Source organism: Spermophilus citellus, assembly GCF_964194105.1.
Source record: "Spermophilus citellus genome assembly, chromosome: 7".
In the NCBI taxonomy this organism is placed as follows: Eukaryota; Metazoa; Chordata; class Mammalia; order Rodentia; family Sciuridae; genus Spermophilus; species Spermophilus citellus.
Window position 1 is genome coordinate 38,721,807 of NC_138188.1, and position 18,311 is coordinate 38,740,117.

Genomic DNA, 18,311 nt, shown 5'->3' on the forward strand with positions numbered 1-18,311 from the left:
AAATGCATTCATTCACTCATTTGCTCACCATTCATTTGAGTATTTATCTCTTGCCAGGACTGAGTGACAGAACAATAAGAAAATTAGTAGACATGATTCCTGCCCTCAGGGAGCTTACCGTCTAGTGGGGGAGATGGAACTGAATAATCACTCAAATGAATGCAAAGTGTCAGTTCTGATACAGGCTAGGGAGACAGGATATATGGGATTCTCTGAGGAGGAGTTGATTTCATAGGTGAGGCTCAGAAAGTTAACCACATGGGAAATACTTGCCATCAGAAGGACAGAAGGGATTCCATTCAGCAGTGTCGTTGGCTGGGAGCTCAGAGTGAGTTCCCTGGATCAGACAGATTTCCATAGGGAAGGTTTATTGGAGAGCCGTTGCATGAAGCGCATCCATGAGGAAGGCCAGGCTGGGCAGAGGGAGAAGCTGAACCCCAAAGAGGGAGAACCAAGACCTTAACCAATTCTCAGGGAACGCTGGAGTAGGGGCGGCCCTTCAGAGTTGTCTCAAATCGAGGTGGGATCCAGGGTTTGGTATCCCCACAGGAGTCCATCACTGGTCTTGAGGCCCTGAAAGGGCTGGAGCCTTGGGAGACAGGTCCCTGCTGCAGAGGGCAGTCCCCAGAAGGGTACAGCTGTGAGCCCTGAGCAGTCAATGGCCCTGGTCAGGCCTGGCCACAAAATTTGCAGAACTGAGTGCAAAACAAAACTGTGGTGTCACTCATCTGATCCTCAGGAGAGAGCTCTCTTCCCGGATTGGCAAGCAGCCATTTGCTGTCTCTCCTCATACTCTTGCAAGCTGGGGCGTAGCTGAGCAGGTGGAGACCATCACAGTTGTCCCAGTCCCACCCCACAGCTGGATCTGAAGAAGCAGGTGCCTGCCTCAACCCCCTGCATGCAATCCAGTCCCCACTGGGTCAAAGCAGGCAGCAGTCCCTGGGCCCCAAGGGAGGTGGGGAAGCAGACGGCCAAGAACCAGTCCTGGGAGCTCAGGAGCTGGTGGGAGGTGGCGGGACTGTGTGTGAGCCATGGTGCCCAGCTCTGGCACATGCTCCATCATCTCAATGGACTTTTAAAAAAGCACAAGTTCAAGGATAAATTAGTACAGACATCAAGACCGCCAGTGCACAGCTTTGAGCCCCAGCGTGGAGACGCATGTGAGCACCGGGCCCCCCTTCCAGGACTCTGGAAGCTGGCCTGGTCCAGCAGCTGGCTGTTAGGGGCTGAGAACCGGAAGAGGGGATATGGGCAGAACAGCCACTACCAGCAGGGCAGAGCTTCTCAGGCCCTGGGAACAGCCAGCACAACTGTGTGATGTTCTGGGGAAAAGAAAGGAAGCCAAGAGGTGAAGGGCTGGTTTGGAGCAGGAGGCAGCAAGGCTGTCAAGGCGCTAGAGAGGTAGCAGGGCCAGGCGGAGCGGGCCGGAGCAGGCCCTGGTAAGGTGCGCTGCCAGCCTTCAAAAGGATTTAACCAAGGGGGCAACATGCTTAGAATTTTGTTTTGAAAAGATTACCCCAGCTGAAGTGAGAACAGATTAGAGGGGATTTAGGTGGATTGTGGTCATCTGTAATCCAGGGGAGAGAGGGTGGCAGCCTGGGCCACAGAGGGGCAGTGGAGACAGAGCACAGTGTTCGCATTTGGGAGAGATTTCAGAATGAGTGGCCTCCATGGTGGTCTAGATATGGGGTTAGTGGGGAGAGGGTGTCAAAATTTGCAGAGCTGAGTGTGAGGCCATGTCACTGGCTTGGGCCATGAGTACCCAACAGGGAGCCAGGCAAACAGATCCGTGGGACTTTATGAAGTCCCAGGAGAGCTAAGGGACTGACAAGCATGTGGGCAGAGACAATATAGTGTGGTCAGGGTCATCTGGGTGGGAATATAGGAAAGTCACTCAGCCCATGGAGTCACAGGATCAGGAAGGGCTTACAGGGGGGAAATGACAACCGAATGCAGGTGCAGAGGGCAAGGAAGAGCTAGATAGATGACGAGAAAAGAGAAGAGTGGTAAAGGGCTCAATCACAGTACAGAACAGAATGGTTCTGCAGCTGCCTTGAATGCAGGGTTTTTCCCCTCCACACCAAAGCAAGCCATCAATTCTTCAGTGGGCATTAGCTGGTATCCCCTAATTAAATTGTTCTGACAATTTCTACTTGATAATAATATCCCACAGGATCTGGCTCAGCCCCCAGGACTGCCAGTCCACCTGCAGATGCCAATCACAAACCTCAGGTTGCTTGGCGGTGCTTCTGAGCAAACTACTAGAAATCTGAGTTCCCAGACAGGTCTCTCTGGGTCCCTATGCAGTCTATCTGTCCAGGAAGCACAATTACCCGTTTATTATAGAGGACATTCCAAAGGATAGAGATAAAGAGACGCATAGGGTAAAGTATGGGCAGAGGGACCAAGAGCTTCTGGGTCATATCAGGGCATGCCACCTTCAGGAATCTGCACGTGTGTTCAGCTATCAGGAAGCTCTCTGAACTCTGTCCTTTTGGGGTTTTATGGAGACTTCATTGCACCAGCGTGATTGAAGCATGGATGACCACAGTGAAATGTGATTGGACAGATATACTGGGGAGGGACCCAGCGAGACCTGTCTGTCCAGATTCTTCAGCATTCCTTCCTCTTAGGTACAGGGCAGGATCCTTTTTGAAATGAATGACATTTTTTTTTATCACCTACTATCAGAAAAGGTGGGTCAGAGGTTGTTGGGTTGTTGGGGGGTTGTTGAGGGGTGAATTGGGCCTTATGCATGCTAGGCACGTATTCTAACACATCTCCAGCCCTAAAGAATTTCATAGTGATCAGCAGCACTAAGGCAAGGGTGGGAGAAGATGAGAGTTTCTGTGACCTTGCTTAAGGAAGAAGTTTTGAATCCCCAAACAGGACAAAAACCAAAGCAAGACAAAAATCATCCTTGAAGGACAATCAGAAAGAGGGAGTTAGGATGAGGTTAAAAATCAGGGGAGTGAAGCAGAGGCTCTTGGAGCTTGGTAGGCAGGCATGTCGTTCCATGACGCTGCAGGAGTAAGAAGAGATTGAGCCAGGAAGCCCGCAGGGTGCAGAAGGAAGAAGCAGTCATGTAAGAACACAGGCCAGGGACCAAAAGTTAATTCATCATCAAATCTGCTACAGACACATGTTGAAACTCAGAGTCCATTTCAATTACTGGCAGTGAATGGAATATGGTCCTTGGGGTCAATGAGATAGAAAGAGCCTGAGGTTCTGCCACTTTCTGTAGCTGCTGTATCCAGATTCTGATGTGCAGGCCTGTCCCTCACATGGGGCACCAGACCAGGGAGGTGGGGGTCTGCAGGATGGCTGACATCCAGCTGGGGCTCTGTGCACCAAGCCATTCAGAGTGAGTGTCTTCTAATCAGCACAGACATGCCCAGCATGCGCCAGGCAAGTCAGCACATCTTGAGCCTGGTGAATCCTTACTGTCTGTTAGGGTTGATGAGGATGAAGAAAGAAGGTAGGGCCAGGGGTTCGGCTCAGTGGTAGAGCCCTTGCCTAGCATGCTCGAGGCCCTGCAAAATGACTGCACAAGAAACTACCTTCTGACGCTCAATCGAAGTCTCCACTGTTACAATCCTTTATCGTACTGTGGCTGCTCAGGACTTTGCTCCTGTGCCTTGTTCTCTGAGAGGCACAGGGAGCCAACAGGATCCCGGGCTGCAGCTGAGTGGGTAGCTGGTGAGGGAACCTCCAGGTGGAACTCAGGCATGGCAGTTGTCTTGTGCCCTCACAGCCACGTGGGTTTTCATTTGTGGTTTTATTCTGAAGGCATTAGAGGCACCAAGGAAAATATGTGTCAGCCTGCCACTGGGTAGAACATCCATACCCGGCAGAACACACAAGGGCAAGAATAGTTGCTATCCTTGATCTCAGAGATACGCCAGGCCCTCTCTTTCAAGCTGATGGAGTCAAAGCCTTCTGGGTTTTCTGTCTTGTGTCCCTGCCCTGCCTAGAGCCACCAGAATGGAGGCTTGGGGACAATGTGGCTAACACCTGTAGCACACCATGGGCCAGGACTTGGGAAGGCACAGATCACTCTAATCTTCATCACAATCCTTTGAGGTAAGGGAGGCTAAGGCTTACAGAGGTTGAGTGACAGGCTAGAGACACCAGCTAATAATTGGCAGAGCCAGTGCCAGAGCATTTCACCCGGAAGGGTTGGGGAGGGGGAGTCGGCTGGAATCACTGCAGAAAGCATTACTGCAGGCAACCCTTTGGGGCTCTCTGAAACAGTGTCTTCCCAGTGTGTCAGAGATGGCAGGAAGCCCCTCTGGCCCGCAAGTGCTCCCCGCCCAGGAAGTGGCTGGCAGAAGACAGATCAACCGGTCGTCAGGAGCAGAGTGCGAGCCCCCGGGTCTGGGAAGCCTGGGGCTGAGCACGCGGGCGGAGCCTCGAGCTAAGTCCCCTGGGGTCCAGGGCAGCATTCCTCCGAGGTCTGCAAAGGCCACCGCTTAAAGGCGCAGAGGAGCAGCTGGGAACGAGAACAAAGCGGCCAGGCCCCCCTCGGAGGAAGGAAGGAGCGAGCCCCAGGAAACAGCTGAGAGCGCTAAGCTCAGCTTATTTTTTTCCTCTGCTCAACAGTTCTCCTGCCACGGCAAACAAAAGATGTACATTCTGATTCCCTCTTCTGTTTGGATTGTGCTGTCGACTGGATCTGCTTTGTGATGAGCCGAGGGGAAGAGGCATCCGCGGGCGACTTCTTGCTCCGTTGGCCAGTGCCGGCCGCCCGCGTGGCGCAGAGCTGCCTCCTCGGCCTCTCCCTGTCCCAGCCCATCGGTGTCGTCCCAGCCAAGCCGGCCTGGCCGCACCGGAGGCCCCCTCCACGGGCATTTCTTTTAATGATGGAATCTCAAGTTGCCCATGTTTCAGATTGAGAGCTGGAGGTCGACTCGTGACCTTGACCTTGAAGGACGCGGACACACGCACGCGCACTTTTTCATGGATTGTATAAAACTGTTAAGATGTGAACTGTGCCCTCTGGGCTCCACCGAGGCCCCTCCCTGTTCCTTCAGTGCCGAGGTCCATAGGTCCTCGGGTTCGGAGCCACACTGGGGCTGTGCGGAGTGCAGAGTCCGCCCAGCCTGGGCACTGCCACTTAGCTCCCAGCTGAGAGTGGCAACAGTTACACGGTCCGTGGAAGCCAGCGGTCACAGCAATGGAGGCTTTGTCTGTGCAGGTGCCCCCAGAATAGCAATCTTTTTTTAAAAAATAACTTTATTTATGTATTTATTTATTTTTACGTGGTGCTGAGAATCAAGCCCAGTGCCTCACACATGCTAAGCAAGGGCTCCACCACTGAGCCCCAGTTCCCAGAATGGCAATCTTTTTTTTTTTTTAATATTTATTTTTTAGTTATCGGAGGACACAACATCGTTGTTTGTATGTGGTGCTGAGGATCGAACCGGGCCACACGCATGCCAGGCGAGTGCGCTACCCTTGAGCCACATCCCCAGCCCCAGAATGGCAATCTTAATCCCACCTAAGGTATGCATCTTTCTCAAAAGGCAGGACACCTGTGACAGGAGTCCCAAATGGAACTAAGCAATGCATTTAAGATTCTGACCTAGCCACCCCATAGGCGGTCGGGGTGGGATCCTGAAAGAGGGACATGGACATTGCCAGGCTTTCTAAACCCTGTGAGTTCTGAGGCTGGATGTACTCTGTTTTGCCTGTCCAGGTGTTGACCATGTGGGGCTGCCAAAAGGCACACCATAAAAACAAAAGCAAAACAAAAGGAAGCAAAGGAAAAAAGTAGCAGATAAACCCCCGCAGAAAGTCCTCCACTAAGAGGTCTGTGGTGGCTGACTCATGGGTGATCCCTACAGCCCTGATAAGGGCAGTTCTGATCACATGGGCTGAAAGAGACTGTTTTGGTGTCACAAAGACTGATGTGCAGGGCCCTTTGTCACTCCAGGGGTTAAACTGAGCAGGGAGAGGTCAGCGTGGTTGGACCTGCCCCATGCTGCCTGGCGTGCTCTCCTCCCACCCCACTCAGAGGAGGCAGTTCACAGGCCGAAGACAAATGGCATAAAGGGCAGGCAATTAATTTTTTCAGCTGGAGGCTGAGATGGAATGTGGGTGCTTAGCGTCTGGCATGCGCCTCTAATTCCATTCTCCTCAGTGAAATACCTCCGCTCTTCAAGGAGGTGGTGCCCTTCAAAATTCCATGGCTGACATTTTCTGTCTTTAGGACCAAGAGGTAAATTTAGTCCTGAAAATTATTTGGAATGAATCTAAAACTTCTCTGCATACTGTCTCATGCTCTTTCCATGAGTGCTGTACAGATGGCCAGCCAAGTCCTGTATTTCCTTGGGGAGGGAGGAGCCTTGTCCCAGAACATGGCTTACTGTCTGGTCCCCATGTCCCAGAAACCTCGGTTGTGTGGAAGGGTCCTGCCAACCTGAAGAGTATAGAGACTTCACGGGGGCAAGGGCAGGGAAGCGCCTTAAGCAAGTGCTAAGGACTTAGTATTTGGCAGACAGGGAAAGGGAAGGAGTGGTCACTAAGAGGGAAAAAGTAAATCCTGAAAGAAACTTGGAGGGAGAAGAAAAAGCCACTTCACCTTCTTCCACAGAGGCAGTATAATGTAGTGGCTAAAAGAGCACATCTTTTGGGGCTAGGGATACAGCTCAGTGTTAAAATATGTGGTTAGTAGGGGCTGGGGTTGTGGCTCAGTGGTAGAGCACCTGCCTAGCATGTGTGAGGCACTGGGTTTGATTCTCAGAACCGCATATAAGTAAGTGAATAAAGGCCTATCAACATTAAAAAAATATATATGTGGGGGCTGGGGATGTGGCTCAAGTGGTAGCGCGCTCGCCTGGCATGCGTGCGGCCCAGGTTCGATCCTCAGCACCACATACAAAACAAAGATGTTGTGTCCGCCGAAAACTAAAAACTAAAAAATATTTAAAAAATTCTTTCTCTCCTCTCTCTCTCTTTAAAAAAAATATATATATATATATATGTATGTATATATATATATATATATATATATATATATATATATGGTTAGTATACACAAGGCATTGAGTTGGATCCCCACCATTACAAGAAAAAAATAAAATTAAAAAGGAAACTGCACACCTGTGTTTGAAACTTAGGTGGGTGACCTTCGACAAGATTTAACCTTTCTTGGTTCATTTTTCTAATCTGCAAAAAGGGAACAAAATACTTATCATATAGGACTGTTATGAAAATTAAATGAGAAATTCACATAAAGCACTTGAAAAGATTTGGCACGGGACAAGCACTCAGCAATGCTGTCTATTATCATCTCCAACTTTTCTCTTAGCATGTTGTGCAATCCTTGGTTCTTGACAAGGTATGTGGTCCACTTTCACCCTATACCTCCTACTGAGCAACCCATGTTTATCTGGTGTCCTTGTTGGTGATTTTAACCCTGAATCACCCTTACCACTAAAATTTGCTGACTGCAAGAGGCCCATACACAGAGTACTGAATGTTGCCAGGTAGCACTTCCCCATGGCCACCATCGTAACTTCGTTTGGATGTTGTTAGAGTCTTTCTTCCTGTCTTTCTGACCCCAGCAGAAGAGAAGGAACCCCAGAGAAGCTTTACCCAGAATGTGATGTCCAACTGAGAGCTGTGAGGTGTGAAAGACCATGTACAGGAATGTCCTTGGCTCCTCCGGGTCCCAGTTCCCCAGCAGAGGGCAGGCAGGCTGGTATTTTCAGCTGTGCAGTCTAACAGAAGAGGTCTAGGGATGCTCACAGGAGAGGCGCCTCTGTGAGATGGTTTGGCAGGCTCACCAGAGTGGAGCCCAGTTGCCAAGCTGGGTACTCATCTAGCTTCTAATCAGGTTTTTGGAGTTTCACTCTCACATGTGAACAAAGAGTCAAAAGATCATTTTTAAAAGACCTCCAAAATTAAAGACAGTACTAAAATAGAAGAAAGGAACTTCATAGAAAAGAGGAATAATCCAAGAGTAAAAAGATAACATTTTTTAAAAAACCTGTAGCTAATGTCTTTTGAGGGTTAAGAGAATCTCTAGCGTTCATGAAAGAAGAACAAGTACACAGGGCTGGGGCTGGGGCTCAGTGGTTGAGCGCTCGCCTGCATGCATGAGGCCCTGGGTTCGATTCCCAGCACCACCTAAAAATGAAATGAAGATATTGTGTCCACCTACAACTAAAATATAAATTTAATAAAAACAAATACAATAAAACAAGAACGATTCAAGGAAGAACAACAAAGACATTTGGAAATAAAAAATGTACCAAAATGTTTGCAGAACAACATGGACAAATCTCAAAAATACTATGTTAAACAAAAGAAGAAAGAGTACCTACCATAAAATTCCATTTGTATGAAATCCAAGAACAGCTGTCTGCTTCCTGGTTGTCATGTCCCGAGCTGCTGTCCTCTGCCACACCCTTCTACCAAGATGTTCTGTCTTACCTCAGGCCCAGCTAAGAGCTGAACCTCTGAGACCATGAGCCAAAACAAACTTTTCCTCCTCTACATTACTCACCAGGTCTTTTGGTCACAGTGATGCAAAGCTGACTGCAACAGAAACTGGTACTGAGAAGTGGGGTTGTTGCTGTGACTAACTTGACCATGTGATTGACCGATAGAGCTGGTTTGCAGGAGGGGATGGATTTTGAACAGTTTAGTGATTCCAGCTAGAAAAGCTTCAGGCTGTTGCCAGTGGAGCTTACTTAAAGGGTGATTCTGGTGGGAGCTCAGAAGACCAGAATGCCAATAGGACTGTGGACAGCAGACTGTGGTTTGTTGGTGACAGACCTTGGCATTAACCACATGCTGCGGGTTCTGCAGGAATGCAGAATGCTGGAGTTAGGGAATCATGGAGACTTCTACCAAGATTTTAAAGGGAGTCCTGGAAGACCAGGCAAAGTGTAGCAGGGCCAGCGTGGTCTCATGATGTTTCAGAGGAGGACCATTTTGGAAATTGGATGACAAACCATTCATGTTATATTCTGACAAAGAAATGTTCTACATTTTCCCCATGCCTTTCTTGGAGGCTCAATTTAAATGTGTTGGACTAATTAATCTGACGGAAGAAATTTTAAGGCTTTAGAGCATTCAGGGGGTGGCATGGATATTGCTGGTGACTTTTAGACATGTTTACTGTGATAATCAGGAGTAAAAAGCAGAATGGAAAGATTTGAGAAACTTGCAGTTTGGCCAGAAATGTGGAAGTAAAAACAGGGCTAAGCAGGGTGTGGTTATTAAAGATATTATGGTTACTAAAGAGATGCAGAGTACTTTACTGGGTGATAATAAAAAAGATGACTTGAGGACATCTCAGGAACTGGCAAGACCACACCTATCTGAGGCTCAAAGGTGTCAAGTGAAGATTCCTTTGAGAAGGTTTTTTTTTTTTTTTTTTTCCCAAGCAGAGAAACTCTGCTTGAACAGCAGGAAGTAGGGCCTAGGAAGATGTTTCACTCTACTTAGCCACACAGGCACTCAAGAGGCTGCTACAGCCATGGTCCCAGGAGGCTTGGTTACTGCTTGAGATGGTGGCAGACCTTGTAATTAATCATGTGATGCTGATTCTGCAGGAATGCAGGATGTTGAAGTTAGGGGGTCATGGAGACTTCCACAAGATGTAAAAGAAAAGCCTAGAGGGCTGGCATGTGGCTCAAGCGGTAGTACGCTCGCCTGGTGTGCGTGCGGCCCAGGTTCGATCCTCAGCACCACGTATAAACAAAGATGTTGTGTCCGATAACTGAAAAATAAATATTGAAATTCTCTCTCTCTCCTCTCTCTCAAAAAAAGAGTAGCTTGGGAAAGCTGCCCTTTAAAAAAAAAAAAAGAAAGAAAGAAAAGCCTAGAAATCCAGGTAAAGGGTAGCAAGGTCAAGAGGGTGATGTATCAACATGTGAGAAAGAAACTGAAACTGCACTGGAGCCCCCGGAGATTTAGAGACTCCAGTAACATGGCGTATCTGCCAAGTAAAGCTACAGGAATTGAACAGAAACAAGTCAAGAGAAAGGTCATGTGGGGCAGAGCTACATAGTCCTTTGGAGAGAACATCACAATGCCATGCGCCCCAGATGCTGGATGTGGAGTTACAGAACTTCTTTACCTAGCTGGATTTTAGTCTTGTTTTGGTCCCATACCTTCTTTCTATTCCCCTACTTGTCCCTTTTGGAATGAAAATGTTCACTCTGTGCCATCACATATTGGATTTATGTAACTTACTTTTGATTGTTATAAGGGAAAATATGTGCAAGTTTGCCTTGAGTCTCAGGTGAGATTTGGGACTTGGACTTTTGGGAGATGTTAAGATGATGGGAACTCTTCAAAATGGCCTAAGTGTATTTCACATTATGTGATGGACATAAGCTTTTGAGGGCCAGGGGTAGAATGTTATGTGAATACGTGGTGTAGTCCAAAAGCTCATGTATAGGACAATGTGAGAATTTTCAGAGGTGAAATGATTAGATTATGAGAAGTGGAATGGGGTCCTTGGATTAATTGGGTGGTAACTCTAGGAAGGTAGGGTGTGGCTAGAGAAAGTAAGTCACTGGTGGGCATAACTTCGGGGTTTATAATTTGTCCTTGGGCAGTAGAGCTCTCTCTGTTTCCTGATTACCTCGTCCTGAGCTGCTCTCCTCTGCCACACCCTTCAGCCATGAAGTTCTGCCTCACCTTGTACCCAGAGTTGCGCAGTTGACCAACCATGGACTTGAAACTCTGAGCCCTGGGAGGGGAGGTAGGGAGGAAATCCAAGAACACAGAAAACTAATCAACTAGTCCATGGTAACAGAAACCAGAAAGCGATTGCCTGAAATGTGGGGAGGAGAATTGAATGGAAAGAGACAAAGGGGAACTTTCTAGGTGAATGGAGATGTTTTATAACTGATTTAGGTCTTACTTACAAGAGCATATTCAATTTTCAAAACGTATTGAAGTGAATATGTAAGATCTATACACATTATTGTGTTAGTTATGGGTCAGTAAAAACAATATTTGCAAAAGTCAAAAGTTCAGTGAAGGATTAAACCTCTAGGTCTAGCTATCAATTTACAGGAAATGCAAAGAACAGAGGAACATATTAAATAACATCACAAGGATGCAGTCAGCAAAATCTGACTGTGAAATTCTATAGTTCCCTCAATTATTTTTTTCAGCAAAGACTTGCCAGGGGATGGGTAGAGGAGACGAAGAAAGAATCTATAGATTGAAAGAGACTTAAGATCTAGGGGCTGGGGATGTGGCTCAAGCGGTAGCGCGCTTGCCTGGCATGCGTGTGGCCCGGGTTCGATCCTCAGCACCACATACAAACAAAGATGTTGTGTCCGCCGAGAACTAAAAAATAAATATTAAAAAAAAAAAGATCTATATGCACCACGTGTGATGGTGTAAACCTGTAATCCTGGCTACTTTGGAGGCTCAAGTAGAAGGATCACAAATTTGGGGCCATCCTCAGCAACTTAGTGAGCCCCTATCTCAGCATTAAAAACAATTTGCCATGTATTTATAATATGTCAAAATACACTCTACTGCTACACATGGTGGTGCAACTCCTGTAATCCCAGTGGCTAAGGAGGCTGAGGCAGGAGGATCCAGAGTTCAAAGCCAGCCTCAGCAAAAGGAAGGCAAGCAACTCAGTGAGATCCTGTCTCTAAATAAAATACAAAATAGGGATGGGGATGTGGCTCAGTGGTTGAGTGTCCCTGAGTTCAATCCCCAGTAACCCCTCCCCCCAAAAAAATACACTCTACTGTCATGTGTATCTAAAAAGAATAACAATTTAAAAGGAAAAAAAAAAGAAGAAAAAAATAAAATAAAAATTCATTGAGGTTCAAAAAATTTTTTGAAGGGCTGGATATATAGGTTTGTGGTAAAGCAGCCCTGGGTTCAATCCCTAGTACTCCACCCCCAAAATAGAGGAATCTCACCACCAAAAAAAAAAAAAAAAAAAGAAAGAAAAGAAAGAAAGAAAGAAAATATAAAATAGGAACAAATGACAATAAACTTAAAGAATAAGTTCAGGGTCTCCAAAGAAAAACATGAGAAAAGATAAAATGGAAGTAAGAAAATGATAGAAGAAATAATGTGAGACAATTTTTCAGTACAGACAGCCTTTCGTTTCTGCGTGGAGGGCCAGCTCATAGCCAGTACCATGGATGGAAAGAGCACACGCCAGTCTGACTGGAACATCTCAGGACGCTGGGGTTCTGGGCCCCAAGCCTCACACTGCTCCCAGTGTGCCCCCCCCCCCTGCCATCACCTCTCTTCCCTTGAGCTCCCTGTGGGCAGTGTATCCAGGCCAAGCTGACCCTCCACTTTCAGAGTCAGATGAAATACCACGAACATCATGCTGTGGAGGGTGGACCCTGATTTCCTATTCAGCTGCTAATTGTTGAAAGATGTGAACTGAGAAATATAAAGTTAGCTCTTTGGGTAAATCCTTGACTGATGGAAAGCGGAGATGGAGGACTGGAGTCCCCTCCACCCTCTCTGTGGCTCCTCCTCATGTCCTTTCCAAAAGAGTCCCTTGTGCCTCTTGGGCCCTGGCCACCTGCCTGGCATCCCATTCCCCACCCCTTACTCCTATTTCCCCCTCTACATTCTATTATAAAAGCTTCCAAGCATTCAGCAAAGTTGAAAAAATTGCACTTGAGCAAGTGCCTGTGAAATACCCACTACCTAGAATGTGTCACTGACATTTTCAGTACCTTTATTGGATTATAATTTAAATATCATCAAATTCACCCTTTAAACTTGACTGGTATTAGCTACATTCACAGAAGTGCACAAACATCACTGGAATCAATTTAGGACATTTTCTTCACCCCCAAAAGACACCATATTCCCTTTAGCAGTTACTCCTATTCTTCCCCTCTCCTCTCCTATCCCTAAGCAAAACACTAGTCTTTCTGTCTGTGTGGAATTGTCTATTTTAAACATTTGATATACATGAAAACCATACTCTATATGGTCATCTGTGACTGGCTCATCGTTTGGAAGGTTTATCTCTACTGTGGCATGTCTCAGTGCGTCAGTCCTTTGTATGGCCAGAAAATTTTCCACTGATTACCAGCAATGTTTTACTAGGTTTGCTTTGTCACATGTCTGTACATCGATTCATCCTCTGTCCATCCACTGGATCCATCTTCTATCTGTTCTGTGTTTTTTCAAGTGAGCTCACTTCCCTCCTCACCAACTCTCAGCAACTTCAGCTTGCAGTCCTCTCAACTCAAGCTCATGTCACACAATTACCAGAAGGGCAAAGGGGTGAGGAGCTGGCGTCTTTAACCATCTGGTTTTCTAGTAAATGGGGGCAAGGAAAAAGGGAGATTGAGGTGGATATTGCTCCCATGGCATTTAAAATGTCTCCATCTCATCCCATCTCTCCCTCCAGTCCCACTCCTATCATGGCATCCCACAGATCCCACATTTAAGAAATGCACATTCCTTGAAGTTCCCTGAACACCCCAGTGTTCCTGACTACATCTCTTGCGAATACTAATTACCTGGATAACCTTCTAGGCAGAACTCCTCTGTGATTCAGCTCTTCACTGAACCATCCTACACACACACACACACACACACACACACACACACCCTCCCCATACCTACTCCATCTACCATTCACTCTACTTGACTGAATTGACCTTGTGACCTGTCTCCACCAGTCTCTGAATCCTCTGGGCAGGGGCCAGGCCTTCTATGACTTGGTATCCCTGGAACTCATTGCAGGATGCGCCTTAATACATGTTTGCTGGAGAGGGACTGGGTATTTTCTAGTCATTATCTTTACAGTTGTTTATTTAACAAATGTATCATTGGGCATGCAACAAGTGGCCCTCTGAGCGCCTGGGTTTGGAGCCAAAGATGAGTGAGACTACCCTGAGCCTCACAGACGCCTACGGGACTCTTTTGTCTGGACAAATGCAAAACCAGACAAGATGCCAGGACAACAGATGTAAACCGGGACCGTCCCCGGCAAACCGGAACACATGGTCACCCAAATTATATACCAGCTTTGATGAAAACAGCAGGGCCACGCTGACTCACACCTGGCCTGTCAGACCTCAGTTGCTTCCAGAACTTTCTTCCGTTTAGAGGCAAGCGCTCTACCACTGAGCTGCATCTGCAACCCTCAGAACTTTCTTGCTCAGGCCAATTGCTCATTAGTGCTTGGATCATTTGTTTTTTCTTTGTTATCCACATAGAAATTTTGCATGAAATATCATATTGCTGAATTATTGCTTTTATGTACACATAGAAAAACGTAAGCAATTACACAGCAAGTCACTTAACGAACAGTTGAAACACTGTTGACCTTTTCTGATGTACCTTCTGATATGCATAGTTGAAACCAGTGGGTTAGGACTGTGACCTATGTAAATTTGTTAATAGACTGGTTTGCCATATTTATTGGTGGGTCTTTGGGTGTTTCCAGCTTCTGATCGCTTTGAATAATGGAACCATGAACATCTCAATATAGATTCCTTACTCTTTTCTCCTGAGTTGTGTTTTTGAGGTACATACTCCAAAGTTCAATAACCTGGTTGGAGAACAGGAAGTTGATGCCTTTCACTTTCTGTTGCTCTATGTCATGTTGACTCCCAAAGTCTGAGTCAATTTGCAGAGCACATTTATCTGTTTTTTCACAATCTCTGCCTGTAATACGAATTACTATTTTTATGTATTAATAAGAACTGATAGTCATTTTAGGGTGTTCTTTGCATTTTTAATTGCTACAGGAGTTATTCATTGTACTTTAACCAAAAGCAATTGCGTTTTTGTGAAAACATTTTATAATATAAACATATACTTTATATTTCTTTATATTTACAAGGCATGTTATAGGTATTCGTTAAATATCTATTAAATTAATGAATGTATTAAAATCACATGTAGGGGCTAGGGCTACAGCTCAGTTGATAGAGTGCTTGCCTTGCATGCACAAGGCCCTGGGTTCAATCCCCAGCAACACACACACACACACACACACACACACACACAAATCACATGCAGTTAGGTGGAGGATGGATGCAGCTAAGCAGCAGAGTGCCCTCCTGGAAAGTGTGAGGGGGGCACTGAAAAAAAATCACATGCAGTCACAAAAAGATAAAGACCACTTGATGCCACTTATGTGAGGTTCCTAGAGTAGTCAGCTTCACAGAGACAGGAAGTAAAAAGGTGGTCGCAGGGGTGGGGAGAAAAGCAAGAGGGAGTTAGTGTTTAATGGCTACAGAGTTTCAGTTTTTTAAGATGAAAAGAGTCCCAGAGATTGGTCACACAACAATGTGAACATGTTCAAATACTACTAAAAAAATTTTACATATGTCTTATTGCAAGTGTGTGTGTGTGTGTGTGTGTGTATGTGTATGTGTGTTTGATACCAGGGATTGAACCCAGGGGTGCTTAATCATTAAACCCCAGCCCCAGCCCTTTTTATATTTTATTTAGAGAGGATCTTGCTAAGTTGCTTAGGGTCTCACTAAGTTGTCGAGGCTGGCTTTGAACTTGCAATCTTCCTGCCTCAGCCTCCTGAGCTGCTGGGATTACAGATGAGCACCACTGCACCTGGCAGCAAATGTGTGTGTGTGTGTGTGTGTGTGTGTCATACATTGTGTTTAATGGCTACAGAATTTCAGTTTTTTAAGATGAAAAGACTCCCATATGTATATACATACATACATATATATATATATATATATATATACACACACACACACACAAGTACATATATATTTATTTCAGTGATCATTTGTCATAAATTGTCAATAGAAGTGTGCCTACTGTACATACATGTGTACATACCACATAGGCACACACATTTATAGTCATACATGTTAAATGAAATTTCATGTGAAATCTTGGCAGTGTTAATTATTCAATGCAGAGATGTGTGATATTAATGTAATTGCAAAGAAAAGAGAATAAGAAACATCCTACACTAGATAACATGGAACATTCAATATTAGAAAGTTCTTGGCCTTGGGGCTGGGGATGTGGCTCAAGCGGTAGCGCGCTCACCTGGCATGCGTGCGGCCCAGGTTCGATCCTCAGCACCACATACAAACAAAGATGTTGTGTCCGCCGAGAACTAAAATAAATAAATAAATAAATAAATAAATTTTCTCTCTCTCTCTCTTTCTCTCTCTCTCTCTCCCCCTCTCCTCTCTCTTTAACAAAAAAAAAAAAAAAAGAAAGAAAGAAAAGAAAAGAAAGAAAGTTCTTGGCCTTAAGGAAAAATCATATGCATCTAGTTTCCCATTATATTGGAATTTTTTAAAAAAGGAAAGTTTAGGGAATCTTTGAGACAGCAAATTGAACTTTTCATCTTAAAGATGAGATCATGAAGCTGAATGCAGTGACACACAAGGGTAACCCCAGCAACTGGGGAGGCTGAGGCAGGAGGATCGCAAGTTCAAAGCCAGCCTCAGCAACTTAACGAGGCCCTAAGCAACTTAGTAAAACCCAGTCTCAAAATAAAAAGGGGGCGGGGGTGTGCTGAGGATATGGCTCAGTGGTTAAGCACTCCTGGGTTCAATCTCAGGCACCATAAAAAAACAATCAAAACAATATAAGATAATGAGTGGGTAGAGTGCTTGCCTAGCATGTGAGAGGCCTTGAGTTTGCTCCTCACTAGGGAGAAGGGGAGAGATAAGGAGAGGCCAACTGATTTTCTCACTTCAAGAGAAGCCACAACTTTCACTTCTATAATGACCCCAGCCAACAACTCCTTATGTCCCACTGGTCAGAGTAGACCGCATGTCCTCCCCTGGGCTGCCCCAGAGGCTGCTGGGAAGCAGGAGAAGAGCAGTTAGATGCATTGTCACCCCAAGGAAGTCAGGGAAAGTGGGTGCTGGGTGTCTGCTGCGCTCACCTCCGTGTCTCTGTTCTGCTGTTCGGGCGACAGGCTGGAACCAATGGCTACATGGCCCCTGAAATCCTGATGGATAAGGCGAGCTATTCCTACCCCGTGGACTGGTTTGCAATGGGATGCAGCATTTATGAAATGGTGGCTGGACGGACGCCATTCAAGGATTTCAAGGAAAAGGTCAGTAAAGAGGATCTAAAGGAAAGAACCATGAAAGACGAGGTCGTGTTCCACCATGAGAACTTCACAGAGGAGACGAAAGACATCTGCAGACTCTTCTTGGCTAAGAAACCAGAGCAACGCTTAGGAAGCAGGTAAACTACCACGCCACAGAGGTACGCTGTGACACCCACACTGCCCGAGTGATTCGGAAAATATTTTGAATTCTTGTCAAGTCCTGAAATTCTTATTATTTTTCTAATGTGATTTGCACAATATATGATCAATTGTCTTCAGTGCTTTCAAACAGTATAGCACTTGATATGGAACTATCTCCAAGGTATGTTTTAATTGAAATGAGGTACAAAACAGCTTGCGTTGTAAAAAAAAAAAAAAAAAAAAAGATCAAGTTGAGCGTGGTGGTGCACACCTGTAATCCCAGCAACTTGGGAGGCTGAGGCAAGAGGATCATAAGTTTGAGGCCAGTCTCAACAACTTAAAATAATGTGTTTTTTTTTTTTTTAAAGAGAGAGTGAGAGAGGAGAGAGAGAGAGAGAGAGAGAGAGAGAGAGAGAGAGAGAGAGAGAGAGAGAGAATTTTTTTAATATTTATTTTTTAGTTCTCGGCGGACACAACATCTTTGTTGGTATGTGGGGCTGAGGATCGAACCCAGGCCGCACGCATGCCAGGCGAGCGTGCTACCGCTTGAGCCACATCCCCAGCCCCAAAATAATGTTTTTTTAAAAGCTAATAATGTAGCTCAGTGGTAGAACACTCGTGTAGCATGTGCCACACCCTAAGTTCAATCCCCAATACTGGAAAAAAGAAACAGAAAAATGGAAAAAAGTAAAAAAAAGACAAGATTAGACCTTTGGCAGTGGGTACTTAATGTTATGCAGGGAAAAAAATAGATGGGATTTAGATTCTACTATGTATACTGGTCTTTTTGTACCAGACAATTACTTACTCTGAGTTTTATTTCTTCAGAAATAAAATGGGGGTGGTGGGGGAGGGGTTGCAGGTACAATGGTCATGTGTCAACTTGGCTAGGCCACAGTACCCAGAAATTTGGTCAAACATTATTCTAGATATTTCTGTGCAGGTATTTATATATTTATTTATTTATTTATTTTAGAGAGAGTTAGAGAGAGAGAGAGAGAGAGAGAATTTTAATATTTATTTTTTAGTTTTCGGCGGACACAACATCTTTGTTGGTATGTGGTGCTGAGGATCAAATCCGGGCCGCACGCATGCCAGGCGAGCGCGCTACCTCTTGAGCCACATCCCCGGCCCTGTGCAG

At 45.7% G+C, this 18,311-nt stretch overlaps 1 protein-coding gene across 1 annotated transcript in view; it reads left to right on the forward strand.

The window, feature by feature from the left end:
• The window catches only part of GRK7 (G protein-coupled receptor kinase 7), a 38,407-nt gene that overhangs the window by 11,867 nt on the left and 8,229 nt on the right, over nt 1–18,311 (forward strand). The window contains exon 3 of the mRNA XM_081301825.1: nt 16,892–17,166. Coding sequence (XP_081157951.1) covers nt 16,892–17,166 — 275 coding nt within the window. The remainder of the gene's footprint in view (nt 1–16,891; nt 17,167–18,311) is intronic.